A 24,771-nucleotide genomic window follows, 5' to 3' on the forward strand; every position below is an offset into this window, starting at 1 on the left:
GAGAAATATGCTTACTTTAAAATACGGGCTATCGAATTATTGTGTTGATTTAAACATACAATGTGGGCTACTATGAACTATTGATTTCTGGCTTGAGCATAGACACCATTTCATATTGTTCAAGATGCTGGATTTGTTACAAGTAAGTGTAAAGGGTTGTGTTGATCAAGATTTCGTTTGCTTTTGGAATTCTGGGACAGCAACACCCAACACATTTTCAAGGAATCGGGTTCACCTTCACAACATACAAGTCCCATGTGTTCATTAAATGAGAGATTTCAATTTCGCAATTGACTATGGCAGACACCAATCAAAGCACTTGTTATTCAGCATTTCAATAGGAGATTCCTAAAGCATCCAAAGATCCCAATTTGCATGTAAAACGTCCTATTACGATGGTGCTGCATAGGGTTCTAATTGTAATCACAAATCCCATCCACCTTGCACTATTAGTCACGTTTTCAGTCATATACTATGTGACACCGGCATGGTAACGAGAAAGACCCAGGCTTAATTATTATAGTTTCAAAACCTTTATTTACTATAATGCTGGGGTTGGTGTAATGCCTAACTGGCCCTAACTCTAAAGGGATGGTTCCCTCAACTGATGTTTCTAAGGGCCGTCAATATCTGAAAGTCCAAAACCAAAATCTGTCTGTGTTTGAACCTATACGTGCCCAAACTCCTCGCTCCGGCTCCCTGAAGGCACGGCTCCCTAGCCACGCTGCAGCCCCTCACAAACACCGGGCCAGCTTTTTGGTACTCTGCTCTCCTTCGGATCCTCAAGGCTTCTCTCCATGTAGCTCCCTGCTCCTTGGCTTCTCGCCTCCAATCAGGATTCACAGCTCGCTCTCCTGAATGTGCAAAACCACACCTTTAAAACTTAAAACGGGAGACGTGTGGAGTCAGGTGGGAGTGGTACGTGTTAAATGCCCGACCCTGTCTGACTATTAATGGGACAACCTTATGGTAGCAGGTAGCAGTCTTCCCTGTGTTTCTCAAGGTGTTCCTTGCATGCAATCCTTGCTACTCTTGGTTGCCTCTTGTTCCCAGTATTAGTCTGAAATGGGGTGGGGGAGAAGGAATGGGATTGATGGTTAATTCTATTTGCCAGAATAGTATTAGGAGATTGACAGCTGCGATAGTAACATCCTCTAACCTTGTTTTTATTCAATAAGATGGCTTCTCCTTGAAGCAAAGTATTACCTCTCTCTGATGTTTTATTATACAAGCATGGGTCTCGATAGTATTCCCTGTGGTCTAAATGGGGAACAGATGAATGGTTATTAATATTGCAGTCCTGTCTCCGGATACAAGCATGGGTCTTAAAAAGTATTCCCTGTGGTCTAGATGGGCAACAGATGAATGGTTATTAATATTGTGGTCCTGTCTCCGTTGTGCTTGATCTTTCTTCTCACCCAACTGCATGTACTTAACCCTTTGCCTCTCTTACTTGGATCATGAATAATGGGTTTTGAATTTGGCGTAATGAGACCTGGATCAGGGATAAGAGTCAGCATACCCAATAAAGGCTTCCAGGACTACTTCCTCCTCTCTTATTGTCCCGTGGGTATACCGCGTCTTGCTTGGGGCAGCCCCATGGATACAACCCGGACTCCCCTGCCCAGGTGATCCTCCCTCAGTGTCCACCCTCAGGGTTGGAATCGAAAAGAGTTGGCCCTCCCCTGGCCACCTAAATAGAGGGTTATCAGGGTTTACATGGGCAAATACCCCTAGGTTTCTCACAACTGTTAAAAAGGGTTCCCAAAATACTTGCAAATACTATCTGGGGCTTCATTAATTCTTGAGGGAAATGTCTAAATAATTCTTGGCTATGGGTGCTCAATACATTTTGTTTGTCTTTCAAAGGGCCACAACAGGTAGCGACATTGATTGTCCTCAGGCAGCTCGATCAGATGAGATTTTCCTCCAATCTGTGCACACGCTCCAAAATCCGTCTCAGGCAATCTGGTCCTGCTTTTGGGAAAGGCTTCTGCATTCTGTCCAATCTGGGTAAGGCTCATTTAAAGAGATGTTCGCATCGGCTACGTCCACCAATCATAAACCAAATTCTGCTTCTGTCCTGTTGAACGGGCTCTCTTGCTTTCCTATATTTCCAAAAGCTCACCCTTCTTTCTGTGTGTTTGGGGTTAAATACTTGGTAAACTTCACCCATGCAGCACCATATGACACAGCATTTTGAAAAAGACACTTTGACGGAAAACATTCACTTTCTCACAACGACCAGCACCTTTCTTCTTGCTACTATTGGCCCATTGAAGGGATGTGTCGGCTACAAAGTTACCCTTTTAGGAATAAAGACTGATAATTAAGTGGTATATTCTTTTTTATAATAAGTCCCTTCATGAGCATGTGTTATACTGGTGAAAATGGCACATTGAGATTTGTGAGAATATTCTGAATCCAGAGTTATCATTTATGTTTGTCACTTCATGCATGCTGGAGTTGTTAAAATATGCAAATTATGCACAGGTTCTAGATTTTAATATACCCTTTATAGAACAGTGAGCTAAAGACTTGGTTGAGACTCTCCCAGGGGCCATCCACCCAAGAACAAGTCAATGGGCTGTGTTTGTGCTTGTAGAGAGTTTCCCAGGCCGCCCCCCCTGTTTTGCATATCAAGTAGCTTTCAGTCTCACTCTAAATTACCAGGGGACTCCAGACGTGGAACCCTTGCTCAATGCTCTTAGAGAGACACAGCTTCACCTCACTGATTATGCCCAACAAGGTTGAAACACGTGTATGGGGTTGCTGTGGTACTCTTGTTGAGAGGAGAATTGCCTAGCATTTCGGTGCTGGACTCGCCCGGGGCCAGGACAAAAACTGATATGTGGGGAAATGTGTTCTCTGTGAATAGAACAGTGAGCTAAAGACTTGGTTGAGACTCTCCCAGGTGCCATCCACCCAAGAACAAGTCAATGGGCTGTGTGTGTGCTGGTACGGAGTTTCCCTGACCCCCAACCCTGTTTTGCATACCCTTTATAGAAGCCTATGATCAAAGTTTTTCTGCTCAATCCGGACTGCTAGTCTATTTTTTAGTGAGACGCATGGTTCAGAAATTGCAACTGATAATGCATCTCTCTTAATCGGTCATGTGCATAATTTAGAGTCAACTTGTGCTGTAAAATTAGCTAAGTTGTTTCTATGCAGGTCTTGATAACCATCAGCAGCAATCAATTGGTGCTTATGAAAAAGACATTCTGTTGGACAAAGCACAAATTGGTACTCAATTGTGGAAAGGGGAGCCTCTCCACTTTCCAACGACACCTTCCTTGAAGTATTGCTGGGCGCGGATCGCTCATTCCGCACCCAGCAATTACCACTAGACCACCAGGGATCTGTTTTTGACGTGGGGGATCAGGGGGCCGCTCACTATGTAAGAAGCCCCCTCTCCCATGGGGTACAACGTTTTTCCCACCCTGGGAGCAGATGGGCACACTAATGTGCCCATCTGCCCCTAGAGAAGAGGCAAAACAAATATTTAAACAAAAAATTAAGCTGCTTTTTTTGCTGTTGTTGTAGGGCGTGGGGGGCACTAGACCATCAGGGATTTGTTAGGAATGGAATGGCCCTCTCCCCCCAACCCCAAATGGATGGGTGGAATCTCATGTAGCCCTCCCTGGGGGCAGAACGCAAGTGCAATTTTCCCCCAGGAAGGGGTACATGAGATGCCTCCCCATCCATTTGGGGTGGTGGAGAGAAGGCCACCTGGAACTTTGCAATGGGAATGGGGTAGCCCTTCCCCACCCCCTGGGGGCAGATGGGCACAGTAATGTGCCCATCTATCCCTAAGGAAGGGGCAACAAATAATAAAATAAAGCCGTTTTGGTGGTGTTGTGGGGTTGGGAGGGCACACTAAACCACCATGGAAGTTTGGAATCGAAAGGGAGTGGCCCTCCCCCCGCCACCCCAAATGGATGGGGGCATCTCCTGTAGCTCTCCCTGGGGGCAGATTGCTAGGGCAATCTGGAAATCTGCCCCTAGGAAAGGGCAAATGTGTTTTACTGGGGGGATGAGGGTCACTAGGCTACCAGGGATGGCTTGAAAGGGGTGGTGGTGATCAGAGCGTGATAGTTATGATTTGTTTTTGCAGGGCTGACCCTTAGGTAATCAATGTTTTTTGTTTAGTTTACAGGATTTTTTATGCGAGGAGCAGCAACGTTATGTAAGACTTTTTTTTATTATTCTATGGTTAGCACCCATTCTCAGTAGGGTGCGTGGGACTGGGCTGGATTGTTTGTGGTGTGGGCGGGAGTGGGCATTCTGGGGAGGTATTTTGGTGGGTTGGGACACAACTGCAGGGTCAAACCACAAATTGCCCCCATGCCAGCAGAACATTGGTGTTTCCCTGGGAGCGGCTGTCTCCCATGTGGGTTGACCGTCCGCAAGCCCAGGCTGCACCTCTCGCTGTGTTGAGATTTAGATTTCACCTTCGGGGAGGAATGGGACCCTGCCGGGGCTCCCGGGAACTGCTGCTGGACTTTGGGATGGTAGACCCACATGGGAGACAGGCGCCCAAGGCCGGAGACATCACCTCCGAAACTCTGATTTCTGGCTGGCCTGCGTTAAAGCTTTTCCATCCGGACCTTCCTAGAACTGCTGCTGGGCTTGGTGATGGTCAATCCAATTGGGAGACAGCCGCCAAAGGCCAGGGACATCACCCATCACCTTCCTTGAGCTCTGGCTGGCCTGTGTTACAGCTTTTCTCTCTGGGAAAGGGCCGACACCCTGCCGTGGCTCTCTGGGACAGCCGCTGCACTTGTGGACGGTAGACCCGTTTGGGAAATGAATGCCCAAGGCTAGGGACATCACCCCTAACCGTCCTTGAGTTCTGTCTGGGCTGCGTTAAGCGTCACCCAGGTAGGCCCGGCAGTGTGCCAATCCCTTCCGGGAGGGAAAAGCTGACAAATCCTGGAGCGATGGCTGCGCTCAGAGGAGGGATGGGGACACTGCCGGGGCTACCTGGGACATCTGCTGCACTTGGGCATGGGCGCCCCATAGCTGCCCAAGACCAGGGACATTAGCCCATTCCCCCCCCCTCGCCACTCCCCCATCCCCCGACTATCCTGGAGCTCTGGCTGGCCTGCGTTACAGGTTCTCCCTCTGGGAAAATGTTGGCACCCTGCCGGAGCTCCCTGGGAGTGCCGCTGTGCTTGGGGATCGTTGACCCACATGGGAGACAGATGCCCAAGGACAAGGACATAACCCCCGACCATCTTGGAGCTCTGGCTGGGATGGTAATACATTCTGGGGCAATTTGCGCAAGTCAGACTTCTGTGGATTCCCACAGGTGTCTTCTTTTCGGAATGCATCTGGTTTCCTGATTTCCTTGGTGGCTGCGACACCCCAGGCCCAAATCTGTAGGTTGTCCACAAAAGCAAATTCCTGCAAAATCTGCTCTGCCAAACCAATGTGGTTCCAGTGGTTTAGCCTTTTCCCTTTGCGCCCAGGTAGACGCACCCACACATGTGAGGTACCGTTTTTGTCTGGACACCTGTGGGAACGTGGGAAGGTTGGACATGTGTTGATGGCGGCGTGTTTCCGTGGTTTGGAGGTAGAAAATATCTGAAAATGTTTTTCCCCCTAAATTTCAGACGATTCACGCAAGTCAGATCCCATGGCTCCGTTTTTTGGCTTGTGGTATTGCTTGTTTTGCGAAACATAAAAAAATGTGTGATTTCCTACCTGGAAGAGTCGTGGGAATGTAGCGAGACATTGCTTTTCTCAATATTCACAGAAGCCATTACCTTACAGGTCCAACCATGTCACATCTTTTTTATCTGTCATTTTTCCAATTTTTCTCCAAACTATGGGAATTTTCCCAACATCGTTGTGGCCTGACCTGCGCAAACAAAATTTCCTGAACATGGAATTGGTCTACTTTCCAAACATGTATGCCTTTCTGTCTTCCCATTCAGCTTTCCTACACTCTGCTTCCATTCTGTCCACGCATGTCCTATTGGAAAAAAAGGCTAAAATCGGCTACTTCTCACAAAACTGATGGTAATCTTATAAAAATATAAGATTATATATCTTTATATATGGTTTCCACTCAACCCATTCTTGAAAGCTTGGAATATGGCGAATTCAGCACAGCAAACCATTTGTTCCTAGCTCTTATAAGGAAAAAAAAACACAGGCTTCTTTGTACATCATTGTATTGGCATTTTCTGAAAAAACACAAAATGTCCTCCTTTTTGGTTATTTTCTCTCACCCTCATACAGCAAACTAGGATTTCTTGGTGGCGTTATGACCGCCTACATGTGGGAAGAAAAGGGGTCAAATTTGCCCAAGATATCACATGTAACAAAATAGTTACAAGAGATTTAATAGCGACATACCGAAATCACCAAATAAAGGGTTTGGCACAGGAGGAGGGGCTGCGGTGGGTGGTTGGGGCAGCGACCATTGTCAGTTAAGGGGTTAATCGAGTGAATGGTTGGTTTTTTTCAAATTAGCTATAAAATAATGACCGTGCTTTCCAATATAATGCTTGTGTTTAATGGTATTTTCGAAGTTTGGGAAACTATCGTCTTAATTACACCCATCTCCTCTGCTAATCTTTGTAAGATGTATGTAAATACAGACTAAAGATTCTTGCTTTCCTGAGAGCATTACCGAATGGTTGTTTTGCATGACCACATGTTTCAGTTAAGAGTTCAAAGCTTAAAGAGGTCACAGAATGTTAATGCACAAACATGGATATATTCTGTCCCCATATAACAAACACTTGCAATTTACTCAATTTTTGTTAATAGAGTAGTTAATACAAGTAATTGACAGTATTTGGGCCTAGCAACAGATAAAATTACATTGGATGTGATTTATAATATATGTTCTGATTTGCAGTTCCATTGCATCTCTCAAAGGGTCCCCCACAGCACCCCATGCACACAAACTCTGTAAAGAGAGATTGCCACTCCTGCAGTTGTGGATCTAGGGACTCACCACTGAATCCAAAATATTGCAAAAGGGATCCTTAAGTGTCCCAGGCAGCACACCACATAAGCTGGAGGGTGCTGCCACTGGAAAACATGGAGTGTATTAGAGCAGACATAGGAGAGACAAGAGACATGTTTGATTCAGATAGTTTATTCAAGAAACCATTCTCTAGTCGATATCTCTATAATGGATTACCTACCCTATGCTAGTAGAAATTAAATGGGTGCTTCTCAGGATGTCTCAGATATTAACTCTATCCTCCGCCAATGCTAACCTACTATCTGTCCGACCTCTATTAAAAGAACAAGACATTTAATCCAAGCTTCAGCTTAGCATAGAGCTACTCCCATCCCCCTATGTGGTGGCTGGTTTTCTGTTTCCCCCCCACCCCCATCAAAGGGTTTTCATGGTCTCTTTCAGCTCTTGGTTTCGTACAATGCTGCCCCACACTGGAACCCTATAAGAAGGGTCACGTGTTCCCAGAACAAAAGTAAATGCAGGAAGTGAGTGAGAAAAAGGTTTCACTCACCTTGAAAGTCAATGAAAAAAAATCCCAGTCAGTCCAGCAATAGTGTTAGGAGGCTCAGGACAGAGGGTAAGGTTTGCAAACGAAGAGAATCTCCCCAACACTTACCCCATCCTCTCTTAAGGGACAGGGGGATATATTCCACTCCTGGAATGGGTCTGCTGTTCAGGTTGGTTGTACTTTCTGGACAGCCCATCGGCATTACTATGTTGGGCACATAGCTTCTGCTCTATGGTGAAGCCGAAGTCATATGGGCCCCCGGAGCAGTTTGGGATTTTGCCTCTTCATATTCAACAGCCACTTGAGAGGTCTGTGCTCTGTATAAAACTTGAAAGTGAAACCTAACAGATAGAGATCCACTTTTTTCAGAAACCATACAATGGCAAAACATGTTTTCCACTGTAGCCCATTTCAACGCTATCTTTAAGTTGCGTCAACTCTATCTTTGAGTTGCTTAGTGATCAAACTGATGGGGTGTTACCTACGCTCGTCATCCAGTGGACTCACGACTACACCAATTCCTGCCTCAGAAGCATCCGATTGTACAATGAATGGTAGTCTGGTACTATGATATTCGGGTTATATGGAGTTCAAAGACAGGAGACTGGCAAAGGCAATCTTTCAATCCTTGAAAGGCTTTGACAGGTTTCATTACATTTGACCTTCTTAGGTACCATATTCAGCTATACATTTCCAATAGTACCCTGTGAAGCCTAAAAGGGCTTTCACTGAAGTTGGAGGGGTCTCCCAGTCATTTACTGCGTGTACTTTACTTGGGAGAGGCTGTTTTTTATTCCCTCCTACCTCATGTCCAAGGTAGACTTCTGAATTCAGGGCACTGTAGGCCTTGGCGGCCTTTGCAGTCGGATGGACCGGTTGAAGGGCCTGCAACACCTGGCTGAGATGGGAAAGATGGTCTTCAAAAGTTGAGCTGTAGACTGCAATGTCATCCAGGCATGATATGCAGAACTGGTCTAGCCCAGTCAGCAAACGATTCATCAATCATTCTTTAAGCCAAAAGTCATCCCCCTAAATTAGTAGAGAATGCAGTCTTCTCCTTGGCACGGTCAGTCAGTGTTATTTGCCAACAGCCTGAGTTAAGGTCAAATGTGTACAGGAACCTGGATGAACCAAGTTCATCTACCAGCTAATCTGTCCTTGGGAAAGGAAGGCATCAATGTTGGTGTCGATGCCTGAATTTAAGGCCCTGTGGTCCACACAGAAACTTAACTCTTTGGACCCCAGCCTTTGGTACTAGTACAAATGGTCAAGGGCATGGACTATGGGAGTGTTCAAGTACTGGATGCAAGCACTAAATAAGCCACCTAATAAATAAAATAGCTAAATAGTCAGAGATCCAACATCTTCAACTCAGACTTGATATGGTTCCTTAATGAATCAGCAATCATGTAGCCACCTGATTTTTACTGGTATAATATCACCAGTGTCTATATTATGGAGTCAAACCTGGTGTAGAAGAAAATGGAGGGGTAAAGTGATTTAACAGAGATTTGTAGTCAATCTGCTGCCAAGGTGTCAGTTGTGGAAAGGGGGTAACCTCTTTGTTGGGATGCAAGTGCAACGTCCCAGGAAGGCAAAGAGTTTAGACTGTGCAAGACATATTAGCAGGCAGCCTAGTGCTAGCAGTTTTCTTTGGGCGCAGCAGAATGCGCATGTATCCATTTGTAGTTCGCTTTGACACATATCAGAAGCACCTTATAGCCACACATACAGAGAAACAATGCATTTATGTTGGGCTGCAAGGCTGGGCACCGAGCAGCACAGATGTAAAAGTGCGGGCTCCACCGTGACCCTGCTTACATCCGTTTATCATAGGTTCAAATTATCCGGCAAGATCTCCATAGCACTCCAGAGGTTGTCTAAAGGGAAGCGCACCTGGAGGGGGAGGCGGTGGAGACCACAACAGCGCTGGGTCACGCCTGCCATCTTGGAGGCACTGCAGACCAAGGCCGGAGGAGAGAGAGGGCAAGCAGGCTGCGTAGAGGCAGAGGGCGGCGTGTTGGCTGCAGGGCTGCCGGAGGATGCTGGAGACTGGCGGTACTAAGCCCGTCGGAAGCAGGCGTGGAGGAGTGGCAGATTCAAGCCGAGGGAGTGCAGCTGAAAGGACGGCAACAGAGACCCGTTCAGCACCAAGGACAGGCCGCAGCTGGGTCTGCAAGGTGAGCCCGGGCCATGCACAGGGAAGCAGGGGCTCTCTATCCGAATGTCACAGCAGGTTGCAGCAGGCCAGCAGCAAGTATTGCTTTGGTTGGCAGCTGTGGGGAAAGACAGGCGAAGAGAGCCCCAGACCGGCACCGTGTGGAGGGCTTGTGAGGAAGCATGGGCAAAAGGTGCAGAAGGCAGTGTGAAGCGCTTTGAAGGCATCATTAAGTACGACACAGACAACAGACTTCAAGTTCACTCAAAATGATTTTTAAGGATAACTTAAATGTCAGGATGGTTGAAGGCCTAAATTGCCCTACACAAAGGTGGGATTTCCACTACCTGAATAAAACTAAGGAAAGTCTGAGTCCAAGAGTTCAACTTAAAAGCCTGTCTGTGTCCAAAACCTATCCCTGTCCTCAACAACTACAATGAACCAATGTGGAGGGATTTCAAAGTCAAAAGAAACCGTGTTTAACTCAAACTTCTGAACAACTTCTAGCTCACAGCTTACGTTCAGCTCCCCTTCCCCAAGCATAAGAAGTTCCATGAAAGAGGCTCAAAGTTTACCTTTCTCCAGGTCAAGGTGATATAGTTCAGAACCAATCGTTGGGGTTCCCTTCCCCAAGTTTCACAATCCAAAACAAAGGGGTCTTGAGACTCTGGTACCAAGACAACAAGTGTAGGTCTAAGGGTTCCCTTCCCCAAGACTTCAATACCTTTGAGTACACTTATCTTAGTCTTTTCAGAAGTCTTTAACAAAACCACCAAGTCAACCTGTCCCTCGTTCTGGCTTGCCAGCTCCTTTGCACCATTTTCGTTGGGCTGGTTTCACAGTGTCCTTAGCTTTCACCATTTGGGGCCCTTTGGTTTAGGCGGAGTTGTCAGACCCCAACAGTGCACCCATCACAGGTCGTGCAACACACACACACACACACACACACCCTCCACCCCCCCAAAGTCACTGTCACTTGTTCAATTATATTGGGTTTGTGGCTTAGCAGTATTCTTGGGCTCCTCTGGCTTCTCCTCTGTCACCATGCATCACACTCCCATTTAAGACCTGGAGCCTTGCCACACTGCATTCACTCCTTAAAGTGCACTGTTTGGCTTCCTCCAGCCTTTACTGCGTTAGACTTCCAGATTTGGTTTAATTAGTTGTGCCACATACATTTTAAAGTTCACTGCTCTTTTAGGCTATTTAAGTTCAGTATTCAATGCATACTTCTTCGCTTTAATGTTAAATGGCGCTTGAGTTCAATATTCAATGTGCGCTGGTTTTATCTAAATGTAAAATTCAAGGTTTACTTCAGTATTTAATATGCATTTGCTTTTAAGTGTTGAATTTCGCTTTAGTTCGGTTTTTAAAATGTACTGGATTTTCCAAAGTAGAATTTCCATTTCATTAGAGATTCAATATGCACTCACTCGTTCACTCATGGACGGTCACTCACTTGTGGTCCTTTCGGAGCTCCCCGACACTCGCCTATCTTCTCCGCTTTAACTGGGTGGTTCCCATGACTTCCTTTCACCTTGTGAGTCGGAACAAGCAACAGTTGCAAGCTCTTCTCCCTGCTTCACACCGGCACTTGTGATGCTGGTTTCTGGCCGCAAATAGCGTCCTCTGCTGTCTGGGCTCCTTGGCAGCTCTAGCGGCATGAGCTATTATTGTTCGGAGGCTCCCAGGCTTGTGGGGAATACAATGCCAGCTTACAATGGGTCCCACAAGTCTTCTGGGGCTTCTGCCGTCCTGGTTCCTTCATCTGGGCCACCATGGCTACCTCCTTTCACAGTTCTCCTGCTGCTCCGCCATTCGTGCTCTGTCCTGCTGGGTGGGTCTCCCTTTATACACCGGCAGCCTTGACAGGCTGCAGTTGTGGAACTGTGATTAGTCCTGCCTGACCACAATTGCAGGAACATGTCTGACCGTCACAGTTCCATGCAGGCATCTTCTTCGTCCCAGTAGCAAAGTGGTATAAAGGGGCAATCTTCATCCCTCTTAGTTGCATCTTCTTCCTTTCAGTACCGTCAAGTGTTATATTTGAAGTTTTGAGGGGAACTGGCTTATAATCGCTCATAAAAGGTTGAGGGAGAAGTAGCATGGTTGTCAGTAGGGAAAGAGAATACCATGCACCCCAGTCCCAATCCTCAAGGACCCACCACCCAGGTGATCCTCGCTTCTCCACCCCCAGGGTCAGGATCCAAGAGCCATAGCCTTTCCCTGGCCATCTGCATAGAGGATACAAGGGGAGTAGGAGTTGGAATACCCTAAGGTTTCTCACAGCCTACTCTGCGGTAAAAGCCTTAGGAGTTCAGTGGAAAGAATTACTGTTGGCCATCTGAGAACGAAGACCAACCCCAAATTGGTGCCATCTGGTGAAGAGCCCAGAGAGTGGTACGGGCAGTAGGGGAGCCTGCAGGGTCCCCGTTGGAAGTTGGAGACTCTTCTGATCCACAAAGTAGTTCAACTTCTGTTGTTGGTCCCCCATTACCATTATACACTTGCTATGGACCAGTCTCTAGCTTCCTTGTGTCCCGCCTGGGAGGGCCTCTGCTCATTTCCGATGTGCCCAGCCTCTGGGGGTCCTACCGCTGCCAGGCAATAGGGTTATTGCCAGGGTCCACAGCACATGACGCCATATCAGCTTGGGTTTGGGGGGAGGGGTGTGGGGCAGAGTCGCCACCCCCAACTGCGTTGATGGAGGCGATCCAGGAATCCCACAGTTCACTGTAGAACAAGGTGCGATCAGTGGGGGTGGAGGTCTCTCTGTTGACGGCTGACATCCAAAAGGTGAGCGATAGTCACCTAAGTGAAGCAAAGAGTGAGGTCAACTGAGGACACACTGGCGGTGCTGGGAAGGCAAGTAAAGACCTTGATAGTAGCAACTGGAACCCTCGAGGACAGAGTGGAGGATGCTGCAGAGGGTTGATCGAGGCATTGCAACATACGAATCATGAGGGTGGCAGAGAGGGAAGGAGGACACTGCACCCAAGCTCTTTGTGGAAAAGCTCATCACGGACAAATTGGCCGTCAAAGGGCTATCCAAATGGTTTTCCATTGAGCAGGCCCACAGGGTCCCTTTTATGAGACCCCTGCAAGGTGACCCCTCCCAGGGTGATAATAGCCAAGTTCTTCATCTTCAGGGGCAGGGATGTTGTACTTCAGGATGCAAGTAGGAGGTCCTCGTACATGGTTGGTGGGGAGGGACTTTACACAGGATGTGCAGAGACAGCAGAGGTCATATGTGGCAGTTAAGAAGTGGCTGCAAAGATGCAGCTTAAATACATGATGTTATACCCTGCTAGACTAAAGGGTTTGGACCTGGACAAGGCACTCTTTCACCAGATGGGAGGAGGTGTGGGATTAGCTCGAGGTGAGGAAAAGCTCCGAGAGACAGAAGAAGGAAGGGATTCAGCCACCCCGCACGATAGAAGGCGGTGCTGGGGTGCCCCTCCTGGGGTTCGGACACAGGACAGAGTTCTACAGGGAGGGTCATGCCTTGACTGCACTCTGTCCTTGAGAGAAGCGGGACAGGAGCCCGAAGGCGGTCGGCAAGATGGGTCGGACCGGAGTGCTACGGCAAAGGGCTGATGGAGGCATAGGTGGATACCAGTATGCACAGGTTGCTGCCGTGGGTCACAGCTAGGGGAGGGAAGGAAAGCTGTGTAAACATATGAAGGGGCTTCTTAGTTGTGGGGCGAAGCTGGGGCTTATGACCAGATGCACCATTTGGTGCTTGGAGGGAGGACAACAGAGGTTCTGTGGCAGTGTTTTCCTCTAGGGGAGAAGGGAGCGAGGCCTATCCGGGGAGACAATAGGTTTCTCAGAGAGTTGTGTGTTCTTTGGAAGATTACCGTCCAGTTGACAAAGTTGTTTAGTAAAAAGGGGGGCGGGGGGCTTGCGTGGAAGGGGGCGACAGATTCTTCTTACTATAGGCAGTGTGGGTTGGGGATGAGGGATGATGGGAGGTATCCAGCGAGGTGGAATGAAGGGTACTGGTGAGCATTCTGGATCATGACGGCACCATAGCAAGAGAATTTAGGAAGGGGAAGATGCAGGAAGGGGACCCCAGTGAAGGGTGTTTCAAGGGGACATGTAAGGGGATAAAGGATGGCAAATGGGGGAAAGACTGTACATGTCAATGAATGAAAATAGGCTGAGGGACAAGATTAAAAGAGGGGTGGTGTTTCAGTTTCTAAGGAGGCATGGTAATGCTGCAAGAAATGCACCTAACGTGAACAACTGCAACTTTTTGGGGAGAGGTCTCTACCCTAGGGTCTTCTGTGCAGGTTACGAGAGGGTTTCGAGAGGAGATCCTGATTAAAAAGTCATTGAGATGGGAAAACACATGGGTGGTGGCGGGTGAGGAGACGTGGTATGTATGTGTCACGGATAAGACGGATACAGAGAGGGTCACCTCGATCAAAGTGTATGCGCCCCCTCCGGGTAAGGATGAATGAATGAAAAAATTGCAGGACAAGATTGTAGAGGCGGAGCTGCTGGGGGCGACTTCAATAACACAATAGTAATGAAGAGGAATACCACCCCAGGGTGATAGCGCACAGCGGCAGGGCCATGAAGTTGCATGAATGGGCTGGAGTGCTGGGGTTGAGGGACAAACATCGGGGAGGGAGGAGCTTTTCATTCCACTCAGGGGTGCATGGATATCTGTCGCACATTGACTATTTCTGTACGACCAGGGAAGGGGTTTGCAGGTTCAAGATAGTGGAGTATCTCCCGAGGGGGCTTTCCAACCACTCCCTGCGGGTCATGGAATGGAGAGTGGGTAACATGTGGCGACTGAATGCATACCATCTGCTGAAGCCGGGGCTTGGGGTAGCTCTGGGCGAGGCCACGCAGAGCTAGTTTGCGGAAAACATGGGATCGGTAGAGAGCGCAGTACAAGGCGGTAATTCGGGGCATGGCAGAAGTCAGAAAAAGGGAGAGATCTAGGGCAGTGGTGGTAGCGGAAGATAAGGTAAGTGAACTTCAGGAGAGACGCAGGAGGAGGATATGGAGGGATTGAATGAGGTGCTGAGGAGGGCGCAGGACAGGCTATGGACTCAGGCTTTGGACGAGGTGAAGCATGCCAGTGCTAGGGGCAGGGTGCACAAACAGAGGGATAAAAGTGGGAAAATGCTAGCATGGTTAGCCAAGCAGAAATAATAGGATAGGTGGGTATCAGTGGTAAGGGATGCACAGGGGTGCTCAGAGGTTTTGGCTGAGTTTTATGCCTTGCTTTACGCTGAACCCCCAGGGCACAAGGGGGAGGAGGTGTGAGCTACTTGGAGGCTATCCCGTTGAGGATCACAGAGATGCAGAGAGAGGCCCTGGAGGAGGAGTTGTCAACTGCAGAGCTAGCACAGGGAGCTTGGAGTTGCAAACCGGGAAAACCCCAGGCCCTAGCAAGCTGCCCACAGAGTTGTGGACGATTCTGGTGGAAAAACTGAGCAACCAATTGCTCAATATCCTCGAGGAAAGCAGAGAGACAAATCAATTGCCTGCGGATTTGCGGGCCTACACAATCACACTAATACACAAGAGTGTGAGCAATAAAGAATGATGAGACTCCTATCGCCCAATTTCCCAGCTCAATGAGGAGTTGAGCATTTTGGCAAAAGCATTAGCGAACAGGCTGCAGTTGGTACACCGGGACCAGAACAGCGTTATACTGGGTAGGGCGATGCTGTTTAACCCACAGAGGCTGTATAACGTGGTCATCTCGCCGGAGGGGCGGGGGAAGAGCAAAGAGGCTATACTGTCACCGGACTAATACAAGTTTATATAAAAAAGTGCCCTAATAATCGGACTCAAAAACACCAATTTGTGTGTTATTCATTTAACCTTATGTGGCAATTAATGTCCACTTTCGTCAAATAGTCTTCATAACATTCATAGTGCAAACATCTTTTGAAACACGTTTTGAGTAGGTCTATTAATTCCCCAATGTTTTCATTAAAAATAATTTTGTTAATTCATTCTAGGGTAACCATGACATACAATTGCTTTCTAATCATGTTCATGTTACTCTCAACTGATACTCTTGTGCCTCTGTTATGTAAGCTTACTCAATTATCAAAAAGCAGATGCAGAATTAAACTGTGAATAAATGTAAAGCACCCAACATTTAGAGCCTGTCATGCAAATTCATTTGTTAAAACAACATATAGGGAGGTACATCAACTATGTGTGTGTGATCAGTGAGTGAGACCATACACAAGTTGGATAGAAAATGCTTCTTTCGTCCTAGACTTTTATACCAAACACATATACAGATAGAAAATGGACAGAGAAAGGACAGGTTGCATCTATTTGTGTGTGCAAAGTGCCCCTATTTTATATTGCTACTTATAATGATCAGATGTGTTTGAAACACAAGCTGCTGCACGATTCCCCTCTGGCGAGGATAAGGGTGAATAGTCATCTTTCGGGCCCCTTTGCGCTAAGACGGGGCACAAGACAGGGATGCCCCCTCCCTCCTTTTTGTTCACGCTGATAATGAAACAGTTGGCAGAGGCAGTGAAAATTGATGGGGTGTTCAAGGGCATAGAGGGAACGGAGGGTCGGGAGGACAGGATCTCACTCTATGCTGATATACTTCTGTCAGCGACCCCGAAGTGACAGTGCCAAGGGCAGGGGCAGGAGATTTAATTCAAGGGTTCGGGGCCATGAGTGGACAAATGTTAATTGGGCGGAAGTCAACATACTTTATCTTCAAGGGGAGGGGAAGGGTATGAGCCATGGGGGGAGGTCCAGCTGTCTGTGCAACCGTTCACATACCTTGGGGTGGTCGTAACTCGATCAAGCAGGGTTTTCCTCTGGCTTGGCAAGGGAGCCAGTGGTGAAAGGCTTCCTGAAGGATGTGGAGAGGTGGCTGAATCTCCCGCTCTCTGTTGAACACAGTAGAGCTATTCAAGATGCTACTGTCCCAAGATTACTCTATATACTTCAGGCCTCACCATATGAGGCACCGAAAGGTGAAATCAACAGGGTGAATAAAAGATTGAGGCGTCTGATATGGGGCTTGGGGACCATGTGGGTAGTGCTATACACATTACAAAATTCAACGTAGGAGACGAGGGGGGGTGGGGTGAACTGGCACTGGACCGACCAATTTGGGTAAACCGGCTGCTCCAAGAAATGAAGGAGTGCAGGACAGGAGCAGATGGAGTGGGGAGTAGAGAGTAAGGCTGGTAGGCAATGTGATTCTGGATGGGCCTATTAAATCATTCGAGGACCTATGGAGGGGTCACAGGGTGGCACCCAGTATGCACTACCGGTATGTGCAGCTGTGGCATGCATTGGGAGCGCGCTTACAGATTGAGGCAGAACTGCTGCAGGATTCTCCCTTATTGAGAAGGGTGGCGGTCAAAAGGTTGAAAAAGGGACCGATCTCGGCTACGTACAAGTGTCTCACTAGTACCATGTCTGAGCCCCTGACGAAACTGAGCGCGGCATGGGAGAGGGCTCTGGGGGAATTGGAGCAAGGGTACGGGGAAAGCGTGCTCTGAGCAATAAAGGGCAAGCATGAAAACGTTTTGTCGTGTATGCCACTGAGGAGGCAATGGTGCTGACATGCCTATTTAGGGACAGGGTGGTGTTCAGGTATACGCCCAGGGTTTTTACGACATTGGATACTGGTATGGTAATTCCGTCGCTAGTGAATGTTTTGTAGTTGAGGTCAAGTTTGTAGAGTGTGGACTGTGAGCCTGTCAGGAGATCAGTTTTGTCATCATTTTGGCATAGCATGGTGGCGCCCATCCATGCTTGTATCGTATGATGGATGGAATTCAGGGCAGTCGAGTCAGTAGCACAGTTGCCTGAGATGGGTATAAGTATTTGTGTATCGTCCGCGTAGTTTGTGCATGAGATTCCTAGACTGTCTGGAATGTCGAACAGGGGTTTTCTGAATGTATTATACAGTGTAGGTGAGATGCAGGAGCCTTGAGGCACTCCGCAGGCGATCATGGTGGGTGGGGCAGCGGCTAGGTCAGAGAAGACTCTGAAAGATCTGTTTGACAGGAAGGACGGGATCCAGATAGTGACTTGTTCTGAAAAATGCACAGCTGACATAAGGTGCTGGCAGAGGATGCGATAGTCAACCAGGTTGAAGGCTCCTGCGGACAGCTCTAAAAGGAGTAGGAGGGAAACCTTGCCAGAGTCTTTGGCCTCATCCATCTGGTTATTTAGATCCAGGAGTGTCGATTATGTGCCGTGTCCTGGTCTAAATCCTGATTGCCTTATACCCAGGAGGTAGTTGGCTTCCAGGAAGGACTGGAGTTATGCTACTCTGTCCAGTATTTTGAGTAGGAATGGGACCCTGGTGATGGGGCGATAGTTGGTGGCGATGTCGGGATCTAATAAGACTTTTTTTTGCCGGGGGAAGGACCCATGCATCCTTGAAGTTGGTAGGGACTTTGTAGGTATTGAAGGAGGCATTAATCAGGGCACTGAAAGGGAGCCAGCTCCAGGGCGCAGTCCATAATCACTGTAGCTGGGCAGGTGTCTCCTTGGCATTTTGTGGGTTTCAGGCTTTGGATAATGCTCAGGTTTTCTTGTGACGAGTGTCTTGAATCGGAATGCCAGTGGAGCAGGTAGTAGTGGCGCTGTTTTAGAGGGGGTAGCTAGGGTAAGTGAGTTCTGTTTTAGTAGAATCTTTTTCTGGAGGGAGGCTAGTTTGTCAAGCAGTGCGCTTTGAATATTGGCGCACCATGCCTTGTCTTTGTTGCAGCTGTCTTTGGGGATGGTCAGCGTTTCTAGTTCGCGTAGAATAGTAAAGAGTTCTCACAAGCTGAGTTGGCGATTCTTTTGTAAGTGGATTTTTTTGGCCAAGAGGAAGGCATTTTAGTAGGTTTTGGCTATTTATAGGAAGTTACTTTTATTCGAGTCAGAGGGCGAGTTCCTCCAAGTGGTTTTGGATTCTCAGTTTTTTGAAGCGCAAGGCTTTAAGGTCCAGAGTGAACCAGGAGTTGCATTGCGAGAGGGGTCTGGCTTTCCGCTGTGTGAGCGGTGCCTTAGTGTTAATGGATTTTGTCATGATTGAGTTGTAGATCTCAGTCAGGGCTGTCTAGCATGGTTGCTGGGTAGGTGGTGATTTCTGAGAGTAATGGAACAATATTTGTTGCTGTGATGTTTTATGAGTGGCGCAAGAGGCTGGGGAGCGTGCGGTCGCTCGTATTGGGGGGGCTTCTTCTGTATGGGAAGGGTGAATCTTATCACGTTGTGGTATGACCACAGATAAGTTTCATTGGAGATGGTGATAGGGCAAGTTCATTTTGACAATCCAGTATCAGCCCACTGGTGCGGGTGGGTCTGCGGATGCATTGGGAGAAACCAATGGCAGTTAGTGTTTTGGAGAGGGAAAGGGTGTGGCCGTGGTTAGTCTCTTTCAATCCCAGGTTCAGGTCACCCAGGAGAAGAATTTGCGAGGAGGGCTTGGAGTTGGAAGCTAAGACCTGTAGGATGTCTTCTTCAAAGGTGGAGATTGGGCCGGGTGCTCTGCATACCACGTGGATGGTTAGTGTTGAGGTGTGAGAGAAGGTGACTTTGAGGCACAGTAGTTCACTGGAGGTCGGCGTGTCTTTGTTGATCTCTCTAATGGCTAGGGAGTCTTTGGCAATTAAGGGTAGCCCTCCTCCTTTGGAGTGTGATCTTTCTTTCCTGACAGTGTAGTTGGGTGGGATGGCTAGTGTGCAGCCAGGGTTCCGATACTGCGAGTAGTTCGAGATCTTGTATGGTGAGGAGGTCTGCGATATCCAGGGCATGGGCAGTTTGTGATCTAGAATTAGCAAGTGCCCCCTTTAACGGGTAGGAAGCTGTTGTGGCTGTATCTACAGTAAGGGTAACCTAGGCAGAGTAAAGGAGGAGCCTTAATCAGTGTAGAGCCCATAGAATGAAGCAAGACCAAAGCCCACGAGATCCTTGGTTTATAGGGATTGAGGCATGTTTACTATTGGAAGATTCATGCAACAGCTCCCCTCTTGAAACATCAGTTTTTATTCAAAATCCAGTTTAAGGATTGTTTGTTCTTGCCACCTCCGCTCAAAACTGACAGAGGTCAGTAAATCTGGTGCTGGATGAGGTTACAACAGTTACTCAGGAACGACTCGAGAAGCCAGGAAACAACAGACAAAAGGTGCAAATGTTGACCTGCTGAGATCATCTCGGTCTACAGACAGCATGGCATGTGGCGAGTTAAAGGAACTGTCCATCTTGATATGTGAGGTTGGCGAGCCACGAGCTACTGGGTTAGTCAAGCCCTACTAGGGAGTGGAAGGAGTGCCACCCCCACAAACCCACAGTTTCACATCCCAAGGGGTATTTTAGACACCTTCCCAAAACCCACTCCACAAGATCGTTCTGGAGAGGCTCCAGAAACCCCCTATTAAAAACTCTCATACACAACTGTGGGATTGATGGCTCTTTGGTACCCAGAATGTATTTTATGAGAAAAAGTTGGATGAACACATCCAGCTAAATCCGGCGCTCTCCGTTGGAGCTCTTCTGGAGCTCACTGTTCAGATAGTGTTTATTTTAAAGTTTAATAAGCTTAGAGTTCATTGCTCATGGATATCTAAAATCGTATTTAGAGCCACTTTAGAAAAACTTCAAGAGTATAATCCTGAATTTGAGGAGCATCAACAGCTGGGTGTTTTGCTAAATAAGAAGCAGACATGTTTCATTTTGTGTACGGTTGTTTTAATGCCAATGCATTTCGGAGCGTATCTCCTTCTTCACGGCGTTAACCATACCACTTATTGTAAATTCTTAATCATTTTCCTGTGGTGTCTAGCACCCTTCTTTGAAGAACAACTTCTTACGTACAGCACTCCAGCCGTCTGTATTTCGTAGTGTTGTTTAAAAGTCTGGATGAGCTTCTGTCTAACGCTTCACTCGCGCTCTGCCTGTGTTGCATTGGGATTGATGGCTCTTTGGTACCCACGATACATCTACCACAGAATGCGACAAACATCTATGGAAAAAACTTGTGTGAGTCGACCCTTTTCAGAGTGGCACAGCATTCAGAAACCAGAGCACGAAGCACACACAATGAGTAAAAAGAAATTCCCAGACTCCTCAAGCGAGAAGCTACCATGAACCCTGCAATTGGATGAAGAAACCGCAGGGGAAAGGCTGCTTTCGCTCCGCCACAGAATGCCACAAGCACCAGTATGCCCCCAGACAGGATTCAAAGATGACAATGGCATTGCTATATGAAGGTATGGTCCCAATAGGTGAGAAAAAATGCTTCATTAGGCACTGCATAAAGATCCAAATAGACGTATTTGAAACGTTTTTGAAACAAAGAAAAGTGGACCTGAAAGGCGTACAAGTTAGACTGGGATTACTCAGCATAGGGGGAAGATTGTCAGAAAGCTGTGGAATTCACATAGAACCCTGTATACACCCTGTATACACATGGAAAATACTACCTGGGAAGACTTCATACACACTTAGGTGAACAGCTGGCCTCAAGGAAGAGAACCTAAAGGACTGACCAAAGAGAGGGTGGAATGAAGGTAGGAACTCACCCAGGAAAGGATCCCCAAGCCAATCCATGAGACCAGAAGAAAGATAAAGCAAAATACTTCCTTAAGATTTACCAGAAAAGAGACCCATGCCATACGGAACATAATATAGTATGCATGAAAAGGACCCTGCACGTGGAGGAGGATACCCATTGATACGGAACTGGATGCTGAGAAACATAAGCTCTGGGAAAGACCTGAACTGGATGTAGTAAATCTCGAGCAACCAAAGATCTGCCACAAACCTAGGATGGAGTGTCGAGGGACTCGGGTGAAGCTTAAGAAAAGAAACCTGAAGAAGCCCGACACCACAGAGATCTGAAGCGACTGCATGAAAGCAGGAAGACAGAGGAAAGTTCTAGACTGTAAATAAGCAGAAGAGATTTCCAGCATTTGCTTTTTTTTTGCGCTAGACTAGCACTAGACATTTCAGAATAGTATTTGTGAACTCTTGAATTGCCATTCCTTGGAACATTTGTGTTGTAAATTAGGGTATCCAGAAGGCTAAGAACTTGTTAAGAATAGGAACTTCTGCTGGTCGCTACGTTTGACATTTCTTTGTAGACTAAGGTGTGTCCTTTGAGGGATAAATATTCTTAATCTTAGGGTAATGTGGAACACCTAAAGAAAGCCCCTCTGTGTTACCCCATCGCTTACACTGTTTGCTGTAGGAACTTGATTATTAGTTATGGATAATCCTCTAGTTATTTGTCCAAAACCATGCATGTCCAAATACTACATAAAATCATCCTTTATGGACCCACTTCTCTCCACGTGTGGGTCCATCCTTAACGCAGATGCTTTTTGGCACTAAGAACGCCGATGGTACCCTATAGAGCACCAATAAATACATTTGAAAAAGGTGTGCATGCAGTAGAGATTTGGGTGGAAAAATCCTGAAGATCTGTGATATTGCTGCGAATTTCGTTGTGCGCCCTCGGGGAGAAGGGACTCTTCTAACCAGAAGGTGAAGAGTCTTGAGTCAGAGCCCAGTAGCTCCCTGGGAGACCGCAGCACAAGCCCCGGAAATAAGAACAGACCCGCTGGAGCAGTATCTCAGGTGAAACTCTCATGATGGGATGGCTAAGTGCCTTGCAGCAACGTATAAGGGACAGGCTTACCCTAGAGATTAGGCAACTCATGATCGTTGAACTTGGTGCAGGGGAAAAAGGGACCTTAAAATGTAAATCCCACAGAGGGACCGAGAGATGGGCAGGTATCGAAATTGCTGGGAGCAATTTAGCTCCTACATGTAGCCAAGCACATCGTGCCTTACAAATATAACCCATGTGAAAAACACTGCATTTCCTGCAATCTGAATAAAGGAGGATTAGGACACATCAGGAAAACATTTCAAGAATAGTTTGTCTTATAATGAACGGCTGTAGCTTGCATCGCATGTGCAAGTAAGAATTGCAACATATATATTTCCTTGTTACCAGATGACACTCCTGCTTACTGTGTTATGTTGGATACCCAGAAGCTGCTTTGAACTCCTAATTAAAAATCTTTATTTCGTTCATCTCAGGGGAAAAGCCATGGCTCAATGATGCCCGAGTGCATATCAGCAAAGTGGGGTGGTGAAAAAGAGAGGGCGTACCTTTGACATTTTCGTTCTTGCTGTGACCACAACCATCTGAGATTGTAGGCAGTACAAAAGGTCTCCCCCTCTGTGTCATTATGGAATACATAGCTCTACAAGAAGGTGCAGTAAATCTGCACAAGACAACACACCCTGATACTCCAGTCAAAAAGAATGTGGGTCAGAGCCATAAAAGATCTTCACTAAATGCCAAAAAGGACTGATTCACTGTAGTGGGTCACATGTTCAATGCTTGATTAGCAATATGGTTAATTATTATGTTCAAAGCTGGGATGGGCTATGTATTCACCGATATGATGGTAATTAAGTAGCAAAGAAGTATAAATCAAGGCAGTCGTTAAGTGACTGTGGGTATGTCAGTGATGTGTAAAAATTAACTTTTGATTTTCTAAAATAATCAAGATTACATAAAGACAAAGCTCGGGTTGGAGTGAATGGGTGTATCTTGCTATTGAATTACCAAATAGGCCCTGCCCTGGGTCACAACGTGTGTAACCCTGGTTCTGTATTCACTAGCAGAATGGGCCACAACAGCCCAGATCTGGAAAGGGTTACTTGGCCCAAGTACGGGTTTCATGGCCGGACTGCCCTCTACACAACTAATATGCTGATTCTTTTGGTGCTTGTCCAGGTTGATGGACATTATTGGGTAATTTCTACTGCAAAACTGGTATTGTTCGTGATGAATGGAGAAGGCATTGATTGATGAAGGAAATACTTGAAATACAGATTAGGAGAGAAAGAGAAAGCAGTTACGTTATTAACTGGTTGACAGTTATAACTAAATCTGACAAGAGGACAGAGCGCTTGTAAAACGTACCCATTTCACTAACGTAAGGGAAGCCCTGTTCAAAATGGTCCCGCTTATCAAACTCATAATCAAAAACATCTTTGAAAAACAAACTGTAAATTCAATTTCTCAAAAAATTAGAAGAGGAAGTGCAAAGACTATAATAGAACAAAGACACTTGGCAGGCACACTTCACTACTATATGCAGATCAGTATATGGTGTGCTACTTTGCATTCTTCACATGCCAGTACTAACAACTGGGCCAATACTGTATTCTGAAAATAGAGAAATGGATATAAAATTGCGTTAGAAAAATTGGGACAGCCCTCATACATGGAAATGGTAAGTTATATACAAAGGAGCTGCCAAATAGGATACTTGCAAGAGTATTTGTGTCAAAGCAAGAAAGCAGTGGAAGCACAAACATTGAAAAATAAGCTGACACCAGACGCTACGCTATAGGAAGGGCATTAAAGGTTGAAGTAAACAATTCCTAAGAGTTTTAAAAAAAAATGAGTGTCAAATTTGGGAAGAGTATGAAGCCATTTTGAAAAATCAGGGATAATTTGAAGACCATATGTGGGCGGCAATTGCAGGTCAACAATGGATAAACATCCTACAAGAGCAGACTCAAATCCAACAGTCATAGTTTTGCAAAACATTTTGAAAGGTAAAATTCACTGGTTATCACCTTCGTGGACAGTTATTCCACAATTGTCACACTGGATTATTTCATCAGCGTCCTCACTGTTATCCCCAAGACACACACAGCAGATGAGAATGTGGTCCATTTTCTGGGAGTTCCATTTTCCAGTTTTTTCGTGGATCAAGGAATCCTAAAAGTGAAATATACTTTTTAGAACTGCCTAAGAAAATGTGGTCTTCAATTTGCATGACCTTAACATCGGAGCAGCATCGACATGCCTCCCACCTGTGCACAAAATAACAAGACATTGGCAAATCGGCTGTGAATATGAAATCCATGTATAAATGCATTTCCCAAAATGAAACGATATTAGGCACATCAAATGTAGGAGTGGTACTGAGGTACATCTCATCTGCCTTATTTCCTGTACGATCCCTTACTTCCTAAGTGCCCCCCCCCCCCAACTAAACATTCAACTATAAGGTGTTTGCTCAGGACAGACACATTTGCTTGTAGTGGATAGTTCTGTTCAAAGCCAATTTGTGGATG

At 46.7% G+C, this 24,771-nt stretch overlaps 1 protein-coding gene across 3 annotated transcripts in view; it reads right to left on the bottom strand.

Moving 5' to 3' along the window:
• Positions 1 to 24,771, bottom strand: part of PHF14 (PHD finger protein 14) — a 2,413,061-nt gene that overhangs the window by 2,168,234 nt on the left and 220,056 nt on the right. For all 3 annotated transcript variants that reach the window (XM_069648631.1, XM_069648632.1, XM_069648633.1), the window contains exon 4: positions 24,268 to 24,412. In XM_069648631.1, the coding sequence (XP_069504732.1) occupies positions 24,268 to 24,412 (145 nt within the window). The remainder of the gene's footprint in view (positions 1 to 24,267; positions 24,413 to 24,771) is intronic.

The sequence above is a fragment of the Ambystoma mexicanum genome, chromosome 2q (assembly GCF_040938575.1).
Source record: "Ambystoma mexicanum isolate Mex_15411 chromosome 2q, UKY_AmexF1_1, whole genome shotgun sequence".
Classification (NCBI taxonomy): Eukaryota; Metazoa; Chordata; class Amphibia; order Caudata; family Ambystomatidae; genus Ambystoma; species Ambystoma mexicanum.